Source organism: Barbus barbus (assembly GCF_936440315.1).
Source record: "Barbus barbus genome assembly, chromosome: 14".
In the NCBI taxonomy this organism is placed as follows: domain Eukaryota; kingdom Metazoa; phylum Chordata; class Actinopteri; order Cypriniformes; family Cyprinidae; genus Barbus; species Barbus barbus.
In genome coordinates, this window is record NC_136742.1 from 12,085,852 (window position 1) to 12,104,006 (window position 18,155).

Below are 18,155 nucleotides of genomic sequence, written 5' to 3' on the forward strand. Positions count from 1 at the left end.
AACATAACATCAGTGCGACGTCGCTCTGGTGAACGTTAACAGGTTAAAATAGGGAACATTTATTTTAAATAGTTTTTATTGCATTTTTAAATAAAATAAATGCAGCCTTATTGATCATAATAGATGTTCCAAAAACATGAAAAATATTACAGACCTCGAACTTTTGCACAGAATATTTGTCAGCCTGGGTCATGAATTATGTTCAATATTGAAATTGTGGCATTATGTCATTCAAATATAATGGTAAGACATATTTACAGATGTACTCTATCTGAATCCATCAAACTGACCTTTGTTGTGACAGATTCAACACGAACCAGTTTATGTCCTGTTTGACCGCTTTTGCACACTGTGCCTTTTGCAGATGTTAAGCAACAACAAACCGGACTACCTGGGTGTACATGACACATTGTGTGCTTCGTAGTCATTTTATTTGTCAAACACATGTGATGTGCCTAACTAGTGTGTTAGTCATATAAAATTCTGTGTATTTAGACATAAAGCACCATTATAATGGCGACACCTTACTTTGGAATGTAGCTTCTGTTTTCAGTCGCCTTACACATTCTGCTGTCTGTCCATCATATTTGTGTCTATTCATATCAGTTACTGTACAGTGCCTTGCATAGAGATATCTTTCAGTTGTAATACTGTATGATTGTGTCCAGTAAGATGCTGGTGAGGCTTTGGGTTTGTCTCTGTAATTAGGGATTGATTATATTTTATCAATGCAAATGAACCGGCAGCTAGGGACTCTCTGTTAATGGTTATATTTACTATATTTAACTTAAAATATCATCTAGCATATGGTCAAAAGAATGAAATGCATAGATTTGTGCTTAATGCTGTGTTGTTGAAGTTCCATCATTTTTTTTTAGCTGAGGTTTCATTCATGTCTGCATATGTAAAGTAAGTAGTAGATGAAGAAAATGTTGCATTATCAGGTTTTCTGCCTGAATAAAAGCTAATTGCAATTTATACTGCTTCTCTTTATGTAAAACTGAAAAAGTGTGTCATTTTTTGATATTAAACAGCACAGTGAAAAACAAGCAGCCTGACACGGCAACATTGATTGAACTATTGTGTGAATTAAATAATGTTTGACCAGTAACACATTAGGGGTGCTTGGGAAATCTGTTTGAAAACAGTTCTTTTTGCTCATAACAGGCCACAATTGTAAATGTTAAATGTCAAGGAGACTTTGGATTTTACTGGTGTCTAAAAGTGCAAATAATTTTTTTTTTTTTTTTACAAACAACAACAAAAGCACTAAAATAAGAGCATTTTGTAAATATAGGGTTGCTTGTTTTATAAGGCGGAGAGTTCTGGTTCCAGAAAATGATTGGTAAATTCATCGGTTTGTGACTGAAACTGATATTTATCACCATGTCCACCAGCGAGGCTATATGTTAAATAACTCTTAAATAAAGATTCTTTATTAGCATTGATGACTCATGAAGAACCCTTGACATCCATTGAATCTTGCCATTTAACTAAAGGTTCTTTATAGTGAAGAAAGGCTCTTAAGATTTGGGAAAAAATGGTTCTTTTTGTTGTTTGGAGAACCAAAAATGGTTCTTTAATGGCACTGCTGCGAAAACCTCTTTGGAGCCTTTATTTTAAGAGTGATAATGGCAGTAAATAAAAAAAAACAAAGAAACAACAACAAAATCAGATACCAAGAAAAACATTTTATGCATATCAGGTTCCAGAAATGTTTTTTTGCTGTCACTTCAGTATAGGGGTCAATTCTCACTATTAACTTGCTTATTAGCATGCCTATTAATATTGGCTGTTTATTAGTACTTATAAAGCACATGCATGCCTAATCCTACCCAATACCTAAACTTAACAACTACCACGCTAACTGTTAATAACCAGCAAATTAGTAGCGTACTGAGGCAAAAGTCATAGTTAATGTTTTTTTTTTAATAGTGAGAATTGGACCTTATAACGTATTTTTTTTTTACAGTTAGCACAACCTGCCAAATGTAACATTCGCAGAGAAAACGTAACTATTTTATGTGGTGGCAATTTAGTACGAATTTGTATAATGTGATTTGTACAGAAACCCAATCTATCAGATGTAGATCAGATGAAAACATTAAAATGAGAGGATATGAATTAGCCACAAATTAGTCCAAAAGTAAAATAGTTATGAATTGCCATGAGAGCGTGTTGGTCATTTATGTAAAACTTTACAATTAGTTACATTAGTTAACATTAGTTCATGTTAACTAACAATAAACTTTTGTTCCAGTATTTATTACATTAAATTACAGATATATACATATACAAATATAAAAATACAGATGTTCATTGTTAGCTCAGGTCCATTAAATAATATTACCAGATACAACTTTTGATTTTAATATTATATTAGTAAATGATGAAATTAACATTAACTAAGATTGATATAACCTTTAGAAGCACTTTTTATTGTTAGCTGATGCGAACTAATTTAGTTAACTAATGTTAACCAATGGATCCTGACCTCTCGTACTTAATTTCTTAAGTTTCAAATAATTGCTCAGGAACTGAATAAACTACATTTCATGCCATTAAAGTGGATAACAAAGTCTCATACTGGACCCAGGGTTAATTCTGAAACCTGGACAGAGCGGTTGAGTGAATGCGGTCCGAATTCTGAAGATGAGATTCATTGAGTCTGTGATGCTGTAAAACGCCAAAATTCCTGCAGAGAAGTCAACATAAACGCCAGTCCTGCGAGCCCACTGCATTTTGGGAATCTTAGTTTCCCGTCCATTGTGCCAGAATGCATATGAATCCTCAGAGCACACCAGACTCCAGGACTGGGCATTGTGTCCAAATGCACACAGGGTCTTTCCTTTCCTGCTGATGTCCTCATAGGAAACTGCGATGTGCACGGGGCCCTTCCCGCTCCACTCTGCCTCGAAGTAACATCGGCCGGACACGCTCTCCCTGCACAGGACCTGGTAATAGCTGTCAAACCTCTCTGGGTGGTCAGGAACGGATAGAGAGATTTTGCTGCACGCCACCTCGCCAGTCTCTGAGGAAACGCTGAGGTTTCTGTGAGCCGTGTTCAGGTCGAGAGTCAGGGGACCCGAATCTGAAATCCAGAGACACAATACATGGATTAACAGACAGTAATTCTGTTGTCAGTTGTATTGATTTCTGTTGCACATTTGATTGCATGTGTGTGTGTGTTACTCACATTCCATAAACTGCTCTCTGATTTTAGGTTCAGGGGTAGGAATAAATTTCACGTTTGTCACTAATAAGAAAATATAAACAGTGCAGGCATTTGAAATATTTATACTTGTTTTACTTTAATTTATTTTAATGTTTAATAGTGTTTGGAAGACTTGCATGCATTTATTGAATACTGTATGAATTCTGACAGTTCTTTACAAAATAGTAAGTGAAAAACTTCATAAACATTTCAAACAATATGCAACATTCGAAAACTTGTTTCATGTTAATATATATAAACATTGTTACATGACCTCATCGCTTGTGAGAGGTTTCCATATGCCATCTTGGAAATAAGGATTATTTATTTATTTATTTTTTATTATAGATGTTTTTATTGAAGTATTGATTGAGATTTTAATAGTGCTGGAGCAATGATTAATCATGATTAATCGCATCCAAAATAAAAGTTTTTGTTTATATAATATATGTGTGTGTACTGTGTATAATTATTATGTATAAACACACACACATATACAATTTGAAAATATTTACATGTATATATTTATAATCATATAATTTATATATATATTATAATAATATATAAACATAACATATTTTTCTTAAATATTTACATGCATGTGTGTATATTATAATAAATATACAAAGTAAACTCATATTATGTAAACAAAAACTTTTAATTTGGATGCGATTAATCGTGATTAATCATTGCTCCTGCACTAGTTTTTAATTCAGTGGTTTATCATTTGCTTTTGCAAAATAAAAAAAAGACTTCTGACAATATTATCCAATAATAATGTATCAGAATGCGATTCATTAATCACATTGAAATGCACTGTAAAATTTGCCACGTATTTACAGTTTTAGATAAATGAAGTCAAAAATTTACTGTGAAATAAATGCATATTGGGTTATTTTCTGCCAAATTACTGTGAATCACATGCTGCTAACAACATGCCATTTACTGCTCTTGTTTACTGTGAATTCACATTATAACGCTGTCATTAACCAGTTATACTCACTCAAGAGAAGTCCTACTGTGAAATGACTATTATAGTAATGCAATTATTAACCTGGAATATACTGTAATTTTACACTGAAATGTTTAGTTAGCATGCTATTCCAAACATATTCAGATGATGACCTTTTTTTGACAATTTCTCCAATTTCTTCTGACACAGATCTTTAATGTCCTCACACAGATATGTGAGTTTTCTTGACACCAGCTCAAAAGAGAAGTCCGGATTGACTAGAACTGCAGGACAGGTCACCGACTCCGGCTGACTACACAGTGTTTCATAGCTCTGAGGAATATAATGAAATAAACTCTCTTAGACCAAAATCACAAATGACAAGTAGGCTACTTTGGTGTCTAGAAGCACTGACGCTACCTTCAGGAACTGATTTTTATCATTAAGGTGTGCAAGCGTGTCGTATTCAGCATCTCTCCTCTTGAACTCTGCGATCTCCTGCTCTAGTTTCTCCATAAATCCATGTGCCTCGTCTAATTCCATCTGCTCCTTTGCTTTTATCATCTCTGTCACCTCAAAACACAGCGCCTCAATGGACTGAATCAGCTCACTGAAGATCTTCACCGTATCCGCCACTGCTGCCTGCGCAGAGCTCTGTTATACAACAAACAAAACCAGAGAAGTGATGAATCCAAGAACCTCTCTGCGCATAATGGTTGTCTTCCTGATGAAGGATCATAAATTGATCCATACTATCCTACATGTCCATTAAGAGTTTCCACCTCCTGGCAGTAATAGACTCACCCTGAGAGAGAGTACAGCGTGACTTAGATCTTGTAGCTCCATCTCGCGCTCCTTTATGACCTGCTGGCATCTCCTCTGAGACTGCTTAAGCTCTTGCTGCAGACCAGAGGATAAATACATGAAGAAACGGATTTTTTTAAACAACAAAAAGAAATCCAGCAGCACATGTGATGAGAATTGAATTATACATTTAAGCATACCAACATGTTTTGGCTTTCAAACCTTTATCAGGGTCATCCAGTTTTTTTTTAAATTAATTATTATAATTACAAGTACTACTAGATCTCTTTTTGTTCCTAGTTAATTTATTCCACAGCCCTTGTGAGCCATAAAGTACTAGTTTTACTAGTACTATTTTATTTTTTCAACATTTCTTCTGTGGTGAGCATGTTTTTCATTTCTGATTTTTTGAGACATAAAGTTAAAAATCAGAAGCTGTCTTTTTATCATAATGAAGCAAAAAAAAAAGTGTGATATATCAGTATTTTTATATTATAATTATTATTTATTAGGGAAAAAGCAGTGATGTCATCGTGTGAGGTCCCCAAAAAGTATTGATATTTAGAAATTAATAATTGATCATATTTCTAAAAAAAAAAGAAACCCTAAACAATACACCACTTACCTTCAAAAATTTATTATCTTATAAGACACACAATCTTTCAAAGAATGAAGGTGGATGTTGCCTATAAATCTTATAAATAATTACATTCAAGGACTTTTTTTTTTTACTGTAATATAATAACACACATTAACCTATTTTATCAATTTAATAATTTTAATGTTTAATAATTTAAACCTTAATTTATGACATGTATAATGTACTTGTGCTATTTTTGTGCAAATACAAATCCTGTTTAGTTTGATATTTTGTGATATAACGCAATTATATTCATACATTTGAAGATTAAGTGTTAATATACTTTTGAGGCTCAACATACATAAAGTAACAGACTTATTAATCACGTATTTATGAAAGTTAATATAAAGTTCTTGCTATATGCTGAGGTATTATGACATTTTATCATCACATTTAAAGTCAGACACACCTGACAGAACATTATGAGGTCCTGTTTTTCTTTTGCAAGGACTTCATTATTCTCAGCTCCAGGGATGGTGGGGGAACGCATTCCAGTCTGTCTCACTTTCTCAACAACTTCAGCAAACAGTGTGTTTTTGTTGAGCGCAGGTCTCGGAGAGAAGGTCTGTCGGCACTCTGGACAGCTGCACAACTTCTTCTGGTTCTTCTGCTTCCAGAAGCTCTTAATGCACTCCATACAGTAGTTGTGTCCACAAGGAATGGTCACGGGGTCCCGCAGAAGATCCATACAGATGGGACAGCTGAACTGCTCCTGGTTGACGAAAATACCAGCTTCTTCCTCTGCCATCTTTTACAGTTCAGGTAAAAGACAGACTGTACAGCTGCTTTGTGGAGAGAGTATGGCGTTTGCTTGTGCCTCCCACTATTGTCTGTATATGAGGTTGTAATGGGAGGAGTCCGTAGTGTAATGACATGTTTCATAAGGTGTTTCTGGATTATCTTTTGGCACTTGTGGGAGACAAAGAGGGTGTGGATATTTGTAATGTAATATGTGCACAAACATAAAGGGTGTGTGTAAATAAATTATGCAACAATAAAACAAAACAGCAAATATTGTTAAATGCAACTCATCATCACAATAAATACTTACACACACACACACACACACACATATATATATATATATATATATAGTAAACATGGGATACAGAATATATTGGGGACAATACATCCACTGTTTTAATTCACTACATTTTAAATTCACTTTAAATGACTTAACTGGCTATCAATGAAATCAGCCTTTTTTCTACATATTTCAAGCGTCTACTTCTGCTATATTTTTAATTTGTGAGACAGCCACTGACAGTATTATGTTCTCCACGCTAGAGGTCGCTCTTTCATGGCCGGCTGTCTGCAGCAGTCTTCACTATCAGCGTGTTCTTCTCAACATTAGAATGAAAATGAAAAGGGGCGGGGTTTAGTGGCTCAGACGTTTTCTCTTATTGGTCAGGTATTATGTGTCTAAATAATAAGTCATATTTAAAATATTCACCCTTTTAATATCAATTTATTGGCTATTAAAGTTTATTAAGGCCATTATTCGGTTGCAAATAATTGTCCAGCCCGACGTTGAAGAGATACATAGACGCGTGATGCGTGTTACTTTTCTCACCGATGGTTAGGATGCACCATTCACAGACGAATCTGATTACTGGATAATGCTTTTCGAATGTGATTTTATAGACATTTCTGTAGTGAGTTAGCCTACTTGTTTTTCAGATAGCAATCATTGAAATGAATTTATTTAATCGTTTATACTTTATGGTGCACAGATATCATCAATAACTCAAAATGCGTTCAGAGATTTGAATGTGACTCAATGGACGCTTGAGTTTTCTGAGCCACCAAACGCCCCTCAGAGGTATCTAATATGAAAGTTAATAGTAACATTTGTTGTCTCATGGTTCGTGTTGTACGTGTAATTTTGTCTCAAAGCCGATGGCAGTACACCCTCTTTCATTGGCTCATGACAGCAACTGAGTAGATGTAAAATACATATTTCATCTTCTGCTCTGCTGGACTAAATCTACACAATCTGTGACAGAAGTCAGCACAACACACGCAGGTAGCTGCTACTTTCCTTTCATTCTGTCAGATAGCTGTGTGTGGTAAAGCATCAGCATGCCATGCACATGTACTGCTGCTTTGTTGTCCATGTTTGACCTATCAAGTGTTTTTCACATTATAAACAAGTTAATATGCTTATTTTGAGAGCAGGGGACTATTGCGCACTTTACAAGGTCCACGTGTTTATTAAAGTTTTACTTTATTGCACCATGTAAGTTCTGTCCTCTTTGCATGCTCCTGTGACCCTGCAATAGTGCCACGACCTCGTGCATGAGGGTCAGACTCATTCCTTTTATGTGACAGCTGCAACTTAAAAAAAAAGAAAGAAAAAGCATATGGTTTTGCTGTTTTATTAAGGAACTACGTCAAATAAAGGGGTACACCACCATACCAGATGTTTAGAAATATGCCCAGGCCAAGCAGGCTGTGTTTTAACTCAATTTTATTAATTCAATTAATTATTCACACATTGGCAAGAAAATGAACAGGGTGAAATGTAATAGGCTGTAAATAAAGAAATAAACGTGGTTCTTAACAGAATGCAAATCAAATCTTACATTGGGGTGTCAAATTTAAGTTAATTTTGTTAATATTATCAAAAGTTAAGCGTTTTAAAGTGTGACAAACCAGCAAATAAGTCAAACCTCGCAGAATTAATCAACGCATATCAATACTTACAGATGTTTGTTGTTGTTTGACACTAAAAATAAGTCAAATTGAAGACATGGGACAAACCTGTGACATTATTACAAGTAGAACAATATTCCCAATATTAATTATAAAAAAAATATTCCCAAAACATTTCTGGTTTGAAACAGCTTAGGAGTTACAATATTTAACATTCACTCATATTGCAAGTTCACGTAATTATTATATTGTTAACAAAATAACAAATAATACAATTTCCATCTTTTAAAATGTATTGACATGGAAACGTACTGCATGACGGCAATGATTAAGGCAATTAAGTGTCTCTTATGTTAAAGTCTTTTTTATTTATTTTTTTCCCAAATTTGGTGTTTTATGTTTTCATATTTCTGGATTGCATTTAAATGGTTAATTTAATTCAACTTTTAATTTAAAATGTTACATTTAACAGTGTAGTAAATCTTTTCAAATGTATTTAAATAAATATATCCATGTACTTATATATATATATATATATATATATACAAATAGCATTTTTCTTTTCCTTTTTTCCAAAAAAACTGCACAAAGGAGTTATTATAATATATATTATAAATAGCAAAAAACGAAAACAAACTAACAATATTTTAAAATGTCAAATTAAAATATAAGAACATAACATTTTTATTTTGTTTATTGTATTTTTTTGTCCAAAAATGCACAGCATAGGGTTTTTTATGTTTATTATAAATAGTAATCTATTTCATAACTCATAAGTCACAATAGTAATATGTACATTATAATTCCTTCAAGTTAAACTAAAGTAAAACTTATAAAGTTTTTGATGCTTTGTGAGATTATGAATAGAAGAAGGATATCATTCCAGAATTTCCCAACCTGTCAGACTACTTCCTGGACACGCCCCCTTTTCTAGCAAAGGAACAGCTCCGTACAGAAATAGGAAGTGCGTTAATCTCAGTCCCTGATTCTGTGTGTGTCTGCTGGTGAGTACGTTCCATTTTGTAAAATATGTATATTTTTCTGTTTTTCTCGCTGTGCAGAGTGACATTTAACCCTCAATGATTGTGCGTCAGTTGACGTGTAGGGGGCTGACCTCTCACCTCTGTGTGGCAGTCAGGAGCGCTCCAAAGATGGCTAGACCAAGCTCAAGTAAAACACTTTTAAGACTGTCTTCACAGTGTATGTATGGCCGTGGATGGCCTGTGAATGAAATGGTTTGCAATTTGTTTAATTTTGCAGATTTAGCAGAGTTTCGTGTGGATTTTGCTAAAGCCAAGCACATTGCAATCATTACGGGGGCCGGGGTGAGTGCAGAGAGTGGAGTACCAACTTTTAGAGGACAGGGGGGCTACTGGAGGAAATGGCAGGCACAGGTAACACACATTGTCTACACATTACACATTTTGTACTGTCTGTTTCAATATAAGACTTATACCAAGGTTTTTCAAACTTTTTGATGCTAGGACTCAAATATGACAATCCCTTTGTGATGATCCCTTCTGTTGATAAATAAAGGCAGCTATATATAAAGGAGAATATTACATGTAGTTTTATTTTTTCAAAATTAAATAATTGTCTTTTTACATTAATAATATACTAAAACAAATTGTTAAAGTATTAGCTTATTCAAATATTTTATTTTTAATTATATTTACAATGTATGTGAGTTTGAATTATTATTTTAATTTCAGAAAATTATTTTTGGGAAAAAAAACTAGAAAAACAAAGAATATGAATTAACTACAATTAATGCATTGATTTCTGAAGTCTTTAGAAAGCATAATAAAATAGTATAACATTTTGTGAATGTGAATGTACATTAAACAGATTTCATTAATATCTTAATGTTAACTTTGACAGCTCTAAAAAAATATATCTCAAATTTTGCACATGCCCCTTTCCATTCCCCTGTGGTCCTCTGAAACCCCCTGACTTATAAAGTACTTGGCAGAGCATAAGAGCATAAGCACAGTGACTACAAGGCGATATCATGCTCTAATTGACAACATAAAAAGCCTAAATACACTTCTAAATGAAGAGGCGAGTCTTAGTCTTTCTTTGCTATGTAAAGCACCTCATTGAATCTGTGTGAGACTTTGAAAAGTTACAGTAGGGAACAGGTTGTATATTATACTGCATAACTTTTCTTTAATTTACGATTCAGAATTATATACAAATGGGCCTGTAAAACATAGTTGACATTTTGCATTGTAAATAATGACTGTAAACTTTCAACATCTACTGTATTTGACAACATTTGACCAAATTTGTCAGGCTACCTGTAGCAGACCATATAAACACTGTAGTCACACCACTTGTAAGCAAGAAAACATTAATAATAATAATAATTAAAATATATTCATATTAAAATGAATAATTTAATCAACCTTTAAAGTTTAATCAAATGAAAATATAACAATTATTTTACAACAGAACATTGCTGTTTTATTTTGTAAGTGCTGCACAACTAAATATATATAGATAATTTCATTATAAATAGTATTGTAATACTTTTCTGTCATAATTGTTCAAGCTCTTAGTTTCAGACCGCATGCACATAAGCGAATATTAACAGGAGTCTCTCTTTTCTTCTCTTTTTCTTTCAGGATCTGGCAACCCCTGAAGCTTTCTCTCGAGATCCTTCTTTAGTATGGGAATTTTACCATTACAGGCGTGAGGTGGGTCACATATTTCTGACTAAATGGTTACCAATATCATAGTGCCATTTGTTTCTTTCAGTGATCAATTCACTATAAATTTGGTATAGTATAATATAAATGCCTGTAATGCTATGTTAATACTTTAATGAGACTACTACGTTTTGCATCCTTAGAATTGCAGTAAGGAATCTGAAAGTACGTCAGTGTTTATTTCTGGTTATGAGATGCATGCTTGCATTTTTTTTTTTTATTGTCTTTATTAATGTTGTTGCATTACCAACATTTCAGTTGTAGGTACCAGTATGAGAGAAAAAAAACACTATATTGTAATATATCAAACTTATATAAAATGTAATAATACAATAAAATATTTTAATTAACACTAACTGGAAAAACCTGAAGAAATAAAATGTAAATAATTTTAAAAACTACTACATAAAGATGAAAAATTTTACTAGCCACTTTCAGCATCACATGTCGTTATATATTTAAACACTAGGGTTGCAGATAAACAATTAAGTTTGCTTAATTAAATTAAACAAAAAAATATGTTTGCTTGCATCCTTATAACATATTAATTTATTTAATTTTTCCTATTGTTATTAAAATTGTATTTAATTTTGCAGGTTATGCAAAGTAAGATGCCAAACCCAGCACATCTGGCTATAGCGGAGTGTGAGTCCCGTCTCAGCAAGCAGGGGCGCTCTGTTGTGATCATCACTCAGAACATTGATGAACTGCACCATCGTGCTGGATCCAAACATGTCTTTGAAATCCACGGTGAGACAACAGCTACTCAAACCAGGATACCATTATAGTACATTTATTATTGGTTAACATCTGATTAACAGAAATGAAAATGATGGAGCATTTCTCCCATCTTTCCATCTTACAATCATACCTTTAAATTGAGGTTATTCTCTTCAACTGATCTCTCTCTCTTCTCTCTTTTCTCTCTAGGTAGTCTATTTAAAACCCGCTGCATGAGCTGTGGAGAAGTCAAAGCCAACCACAAGAGTCCAATCTGTCCTGCTCTGGTGGGGAAAGGGTAAAAGCTCATGCAAACACATCACCATTATTTCATCAAATATTTAAACCACAAGAGACTGCACTCTCTGTATTTGCTTTTCTCTTTCTTTTTTCAATTCTCAGAGAGCCTGACCCCAGTGCCGAGGATGCCAGAATACCAGTGGAGCACCTGCCCAGGTTTGTGAGGTTTGGCTTTGTTGCAGATCAGTAGACTGTGCTGATTAGTCAGAAATGGCAGTACTTTATTAAATGCAGCTATTTTACCGGGTACTGTTCCGTTATGAAATTTGTCAAAATATTTAATAAACACAGTTGTGTGCAAATCTGCAAAATGTTCTGCATACTGTAGTTCTGTGCAGATTTTAGTGCAGAATCAGATTTTTAGAACTGTTTTAAATATGAACAGTTTGCAAGGAACACTACACTGTTTGGGGTTTTAAAAGGAATGAATGCTTCTATTCAGCGAGGACACGTTAACATTGTTATGAAAAAAATCAGTTTTAAATAAATGCTGTTCTTTTAAACTTTCTTTTTCGATTCGTCTAAGAACCCTGAAAAATGTATCACAGTTTCCATATGTTAAGCAGCACAACTGTTTTCAACATTGATATTAATGATAAGAAATGCAATGTTATGCTGTACGCATATCAGAATGATTTCTGAAGGATCATGTGACACTGAAGATTGGAGTAATGACAGCTGAAAAATCAGCTTTGCATCACAGGAATAAATGGCATTTTTAAATATATTAAAATAAAAGTGATTTTAAATTGTAATAATATTTCACAATATTGTTTTACTGCATTTTAGATCAAATAAGTACAGCCTTGGTGAACATTTTTTCAAAAACATAAAAAAAATTATGTTGCATTAAAAAAAAAAAAAAAACTAGTGTAGTGTGTGATGCATTATTAAAAGAAAAAATAGTCACGGTTAGACTGCCTGCTTCAACTAACAACTCTTCCAAACATTGCCCACTACTGCCTACAAATCAGGAATTATATTGTGCTGCAACAAATCTAATCAGATGCTGCTGGAATGCATACCTCTGGTTTGCTTTACTGTAAACATACTGTAAGGCTGTATAATTGAGAGAGGTAAGAGGATAGTCATGTAATCCAAAATTGGGGCTGCTTTGGTGCAAGAAACCTCAACAGCCGTTATAAATGGACTTCATGGGGAAATTAAAGAAAGATGTAAAGATCAATACAGAAATAACTTGAGAATAGTAACACTTTTTTCTCCAGTAGTAGGCAGCATATATCCACGTGTTTCATGTTTCATGTTCAAGATGTTAGTTTTGTACTTTATGTTTGTAGGTGTGACAGAAATAGCTGTAATGGGTTGCTGAGGCCTCATGTGGTTTGGTTCGGAGAGACTCTGGATTCAGATATTCTCACCGCTGTGGAGCAGGAGCTGGACAAATGTGATCTCTGCTTAGTGGTGAGTGATAGCAAATTAATGCATAACACACTACAGAACCAAGTGAGCTGACTACCTAAAAAGGATTTTAAGGCATCAAGAATAGGCCTAGAATTTATGCTGCAACCTTATCTGCTGTCTATAATGCCTTGTTTTGAAGAAATCCAAAATTTGCATTACATGTTTTTATTTTTAGCATACTAAAGTATTGATTTGTTAGCTTAGCAACAGGCTAACACCAAACTCCATTTGAATCAATTGCCAGAGATCAGTCAGTCATTTTCACAAGCCTTCCGAATGCAAAAAAAGAAAGGAAAGCTATCTTGCCGTTTAAGTGAGTCAGATGTTGATTTATTGACCGCTCTGAGGAATTAAGTGAATTAATTCAATGGAAGACTCTTCAAACCAGTAATGAGTTATAATTAATCACTTAAAGAAGCTGCTCAAATTGGTAATTAGTTCATGAATCGGACTTCACTGGAGTTGTTTGTTTTTTCGTGCAGCTCACAAGGTGCCCAGTCTTTTTATCACATCACATTCAATTCAGACTGCAAAATTACATTTACAATTCGAGTAAAATGGATTTATGTTTATTACACTGTGACTCTAGTGATTCAGCATTGCAGGAAACCCTGGCATAACAGCCACAAAACCAATACTCTACAATAACAATACCATTAAAAAATTATACCGGTTAAAGGGGATCACGTGACGCTTTCATGAGCCAAGTCGCACATTAGCTGAGCTCTGTATATATTACAGTCTTTTACTGTTGTTCATCTTCTTTTTTCTTTTTTCTTTTTTTTTTACATTTGGGGTAGTTTTTTTGTTTGTCGTTGGTCTGGAGATGTCACACAGTCAGAAATTGTTTATCTTTCACCATCATCCTCGCCAATTAAGAAGAAAACAAAACGAACATTGAAGACAACATGGTGGTCACTATAAAGTGATTTGAGGACATTTTGAAGGCTGAATTAGCAGCAATAATTCGAATTCGCCTCTCACATGACTACAATCCAGAATATATGCTCTAAAGTTGACTTTTTAATCAGGGAACAGAGAGAGCAGAAAAAAGTGATTGGCGAACATACTGTGCTGGATGCCCTCGAGCAGCAGGTGACTGATTTACAAGACCGCAGCAGACGCAGTAATCTCCGCCTGCTGGGACTACCTGAAGGGACCGAGAAGGATGACCCAATCGGCTTTCTGAAACGGTCAATACTGATCTGGATCCCATCACTGGCGGGCAGAGATATCGAGATCGAATGCGCGCATCGAGTTTACTCCAGAGCTTCAATGGATCTCTCCAAACCACGAGTGTTTCTCTTCAAACTGGTACGCTACAACGACAGGAATTTGATTTTAAATGAAGCAAGATGGTCCTGTGAAAGCGGGTGATGGTGCGATGTTGAGCTTCTTCCCCGACTTCTCTCCCACGACGGCAAAGCAGTGAAGCTCCTTCTGTACAATATGGAAGGAATTGAAAGAGGCAGGTCTGCAGACCTTACTTCAGTATCCAGCTACTCTGAAGATCTTCATGAAACACGGCGAGACCAAACTAATGCACTCACCGGATGAAGCGCGTCAGTTCCTGAGCTCCATCCCCGCTCCTCATTCTCCTGGGATGGACGTGGCATAAGGGTTCCTCGACTTCTGATTTACTGATCTAGATCTTCTTGTGACAATCGCTACTGGCAGAGTTCTTCATGTAAGCAAGGAAATTTGGTATCACTAATGTACAGTTTTCAATGTAACATTACATGATACAATTATATATGTTTGTTTCCTCGTTATGGAAAGTATATATACATATATATATATATATATATATATATATATATATATATATATATATATATATATATATATATATATATATATATATATATATGTATATATTTTTTAACCCCACTTTATCACTCGTGTGAATTCAAAGTTATTCTGTTCTCTTATAATAGGGCTAATGACGGTGTTCTAAAGAATGGTACTGGCTGTCATGTTAATGTCACTGATTAAGACAGGGGAGGGCGGCTGGCTGGGGTTTGTTTTCACCCCAGTCTGTAAAAGTTTTGTGGGGTGGATTTTCTTTATGTTAATGGGTTTTTAAAGGCTGTTGAGTTCATTCATTTGCAGTGGTATAACTTTCTCTCATTTGTTCACTTATTTGTTTGATAGTAATGACTGAAATTAATATAATAAGTTGTAATGTCAATGGTTTAAACGGCCCCCATAAACGTACAAGTTTTTTTTTTTTTACAACTACTGCAACGAAAACAGGTTGACATTGCTTTGATCCAGAAAGCTCATTTGTGGATGGATGATGTTCATGGATGCAATAATGGGTATTGCGAGGTGGTCTCTTTTGCTGCGACTGACAATGGAACTAAAGGTGTTTTGATAACTGTCTGAAGAAATTTACATATTTCCATTTTAGACAGAAATGGTGATAATGATGACAGAATTGCCTGTAAATCCCTTTATGGAAAGTAATTCTCCCTGATCCTAACTGATAATTCTGTTGTTTCTGCTTCAGTTGTTTGCTCTTTTCTATTGTTTTTGTATTCACGTGTGTTTTTTTTTTTTTGTTTATTTTATTGTACAGTTTGCCTTAAAAAAAAAAAAAAAAAAAAAAAAATGTTCACAAAAAAATAAATAAAAAAAAATTATACTGGTTAACATATTTCTACCATTTTAAATGTAGGTTTCTGAGTGTGACTAAGAAGGTAGCTGCATAAATGTCTGCCTAAAATATTTACAACACAATATTGTCAATCCTTCTTACAGATGCATTTGTGTTGAAGCTTTATCTAAAGAATTTGTCACCTCCAACTGTATTCTGTGTTTGTCACATTGTTTTCTTGTCTCTAGGTGGGCACCTCCTCCGTAGTTTACCCAGCAGCCATGTTCGCTCCTCAGGTGGCAGGTAGAGGAGTGCCTGTAGCTGAATTCAACATGGAGTGCACACCTGCTACTATGCGCTTTAAGTAAGACATATAAATACACAAACCATCACTTTACATGAGTCATAGAGATGCCTCTCAGTCAGCCCATTCAACAGGATAACGCATAGCTGCTCTATTGCGCACAAGCCTCCAAATACGCACAGACTCTGTGACGTCTCTCGCTGTCGCATTTGAGCAAACACTGAACGGTACATTTCACAAAACAAATTGAACACCTGCGTGTGGTTTATTTGAGATGTGTTTCTCACCAACAGATATCACTTTGAGGGTCCTTGTGGTGTCACATTGCCTCCCGCCCTGGAACGCCACGAGAGTGAGGCCATTTAAGGAGAAAGAAGGCATGACCCATTCGTTCATGCCCACTGCATAGAGCACTTTAACTGAGAGCACATGGGATTGGTTCATGCCTTCGTGTGATTGATTTTCCTATGGTTTGTGAGCTATGAAAATTTACTGCAAAGGCTGAAATGAAAATTTAAATAGTGTATTTTTGAGTGTTCGCTTGGCCTGTGTAGCAGCATTTTGTTCAAGTTGTGTTTTTGGCTTTGGATATTAGTAGACTTGTTCCAGTTGATTCATGGGCAATTTCAGTTTAGATAAACTACATGGAATCATGGAATACCCGGGAATCATAATTTCCAGACTCAGAAAAGTAAAGGAAGGTAATAGAATTAAAGAGTTTAGGAACTTTTCCTCATGAGTAAGTTTTCAATATGATCAGCTCTGCAATATTTCATCAGTTAAAAATAACTGGCTGGAAAAATCATGTAAATTGATTGGTCAAATGTTGTGGGTACCCTGAATGTAGGACTAGACACTAATGCAATATAATGATTTTGAATGAGCTGTATCAGGATGCGCACAGACAGACACAATGGATGTGGAGGCAGAAGTTTTATTTTAAATAAAGTAACCATAAAATAAAGTGTCCAAGGGGAATACTTAAAAACACATGAGAGTATATGAACAAGATTTATGACTGGTTTTCCTTTAAATTCTATGGTTGTTATTAAAGGGATAGTTTCAAAAATGAAAATTCTGTCATTTATTACTCATGACATTCCAAACTCGTAAGACCTTAGTTTATCTTCAGAAAGCTCTCAGATTTCCTCAAAAATATCTTAATTAATGAGAGAATTTTCATTTTTGAGTGAACTATCCCTTCGAGATTAAATATGGAAGAAAAAAAAGCTCCAGGTTTGCTTTACTTCTTTGTAGGGCTGCACAAATTGGCCAACAATAACTAAAAAATTAATATATAAATATGACATTTAAATATGATAGTAATATTATTGTTTTATTATGATTATAATATGAATGTGTGTATATATATATATATATATATATATACACAATATTCATATTGATTACTATTATTATGACTATTATTACTAAATAAAACTATTCAACTAAAGAAATATATGTTTAATATCTCACTTAAAATAATAATAACTTTATTTTACAGTACAACAGTAAAATTACAATACTAACTTTTACTATGGTGGAAAAACGCCCAAAACGTAAAAGCCCTTAACATTTCTCATTTGTTTATAAGTGCTTCTCATTACAAGTGTGGAAAGATAGGTGGCACATGTTGTGTTCCCAAATGTGTTATAAATGACCCAAACTTTGCGTAGAGCAGCATTTACTACAAACTGAGCTTCTCTGAGACTCTGAAAACATTGAATCATGAGCTGCCTGTGTGTAAATGAACACAGTGACTAATTTCAGTTTACACATACACATATTTATTTGCAGTTTTTGCAATTTGATAATCATGCTAAACCATATTGCG

General features: G+C 34.3%; 2 protein-coding genes across 3 annotated transcripts; one reads left to right on the forward strand and one right to left on the reverse strand.

Annotated features, from left to right (window-relative positions):
- Nucleotides 1–1,607: 1,607 nt before the first annotated feature.
- LOC306880033 (tripartite motif-containing protein 16-like protein) lies at nucleotides 1,608–6,358 on the reverse strand (the record flags this gene model as incomplete). Its single annotated transcript, XM_079433301.1, has 6 exons — nucleotides 1,608–3,091; nucleotides 3,197–3,256; nucleotides 4,340–4,499; nucleotides 4,587–4,820; nucleotides 4,971–5,066; nucleotides 6,020–6,358. The coding sequence occupies 6 exons, from the start codon at nucleotides 6,356–6,358 to the stop codon at nucleotides 2,562–2,564; spliced, it is 1,419 nt and encodes a 472-aa protein (XP_079289427.1). The 3' UTR covers nucleotides 1,608–2,561.
- Nucleotides 6,359–7,181: 823 nt separating this feature from the next.
- LOC306879876 (NAD-dependent protein deacylase sirtuin-5, mitochondrial) lies at nucleotides 7,182–17,605 on the forward strand. 2 transcript variants are annotated; one of them, XM_079433100.1, is made up of 10 exons: nucleotides 7,182–7,636; nucleotides 9,327–9,435; nucleotides 9,526–9,659; nucleotides 10,893–10,964; nucleotides 11,573–11,726; nucleotides 11,907–11,994; nucleotides 12,099–12,152; nucleotides 13,295–13,418; nucleotides 16,266–16,381; nucleotides 16,615–17,605. In XM_079433100.1, the coding sequence occupies exons 2-10, from the start codon at nucleotides 9,345–9,347 to the stop codon at nucleotides 16,685–16,687; spliced, it is 906 nt and encodes a 301-aa protein (XP_079289226.1). In that variant the 5' UTR covers nucleotides 7,182–7,636; nucleotides 9,327–9,344; the 3' UTR covers nucleotides 16,688–17,605. The 2 variants fall into 2 exon arrangements, with proteins under 2 accessions (XP_079289226.1, XP_079289227.1); XM_079433101.1 differs by lacking the exon at nucleotides 7,182–7,636 and adding an exon at nucleotides 9,152–9,269 and having other exon boundaries at nucleotides 9,360–9,435.
- Nucleotides 17,606–18,155: the final 550 nt, after the last annotated feature.

Coding starts and splice junctions, on each gene's coding strand:
- LOC306879876 (XM_079433100.1), top strand. CDS start 9,345: ATGATTGTGCGTCAGTTGACGTGTAGGGGGCTGACCTCTCACCTCTGT. Junction 9,660..10,892: donor GGAGGAAATGGCAGGCACAG/GTAACACACATT, acceptor TTTTTCTTTCAG/GATCTGGCAACCCCTGAAGC. Junction 10,965..11,572: donor TTTACCATTACAGGCGTGAG/GTGGGTCACATA, acceptor TTAATTTTGCAG/GTTATGCAAAGTAAGATGCC.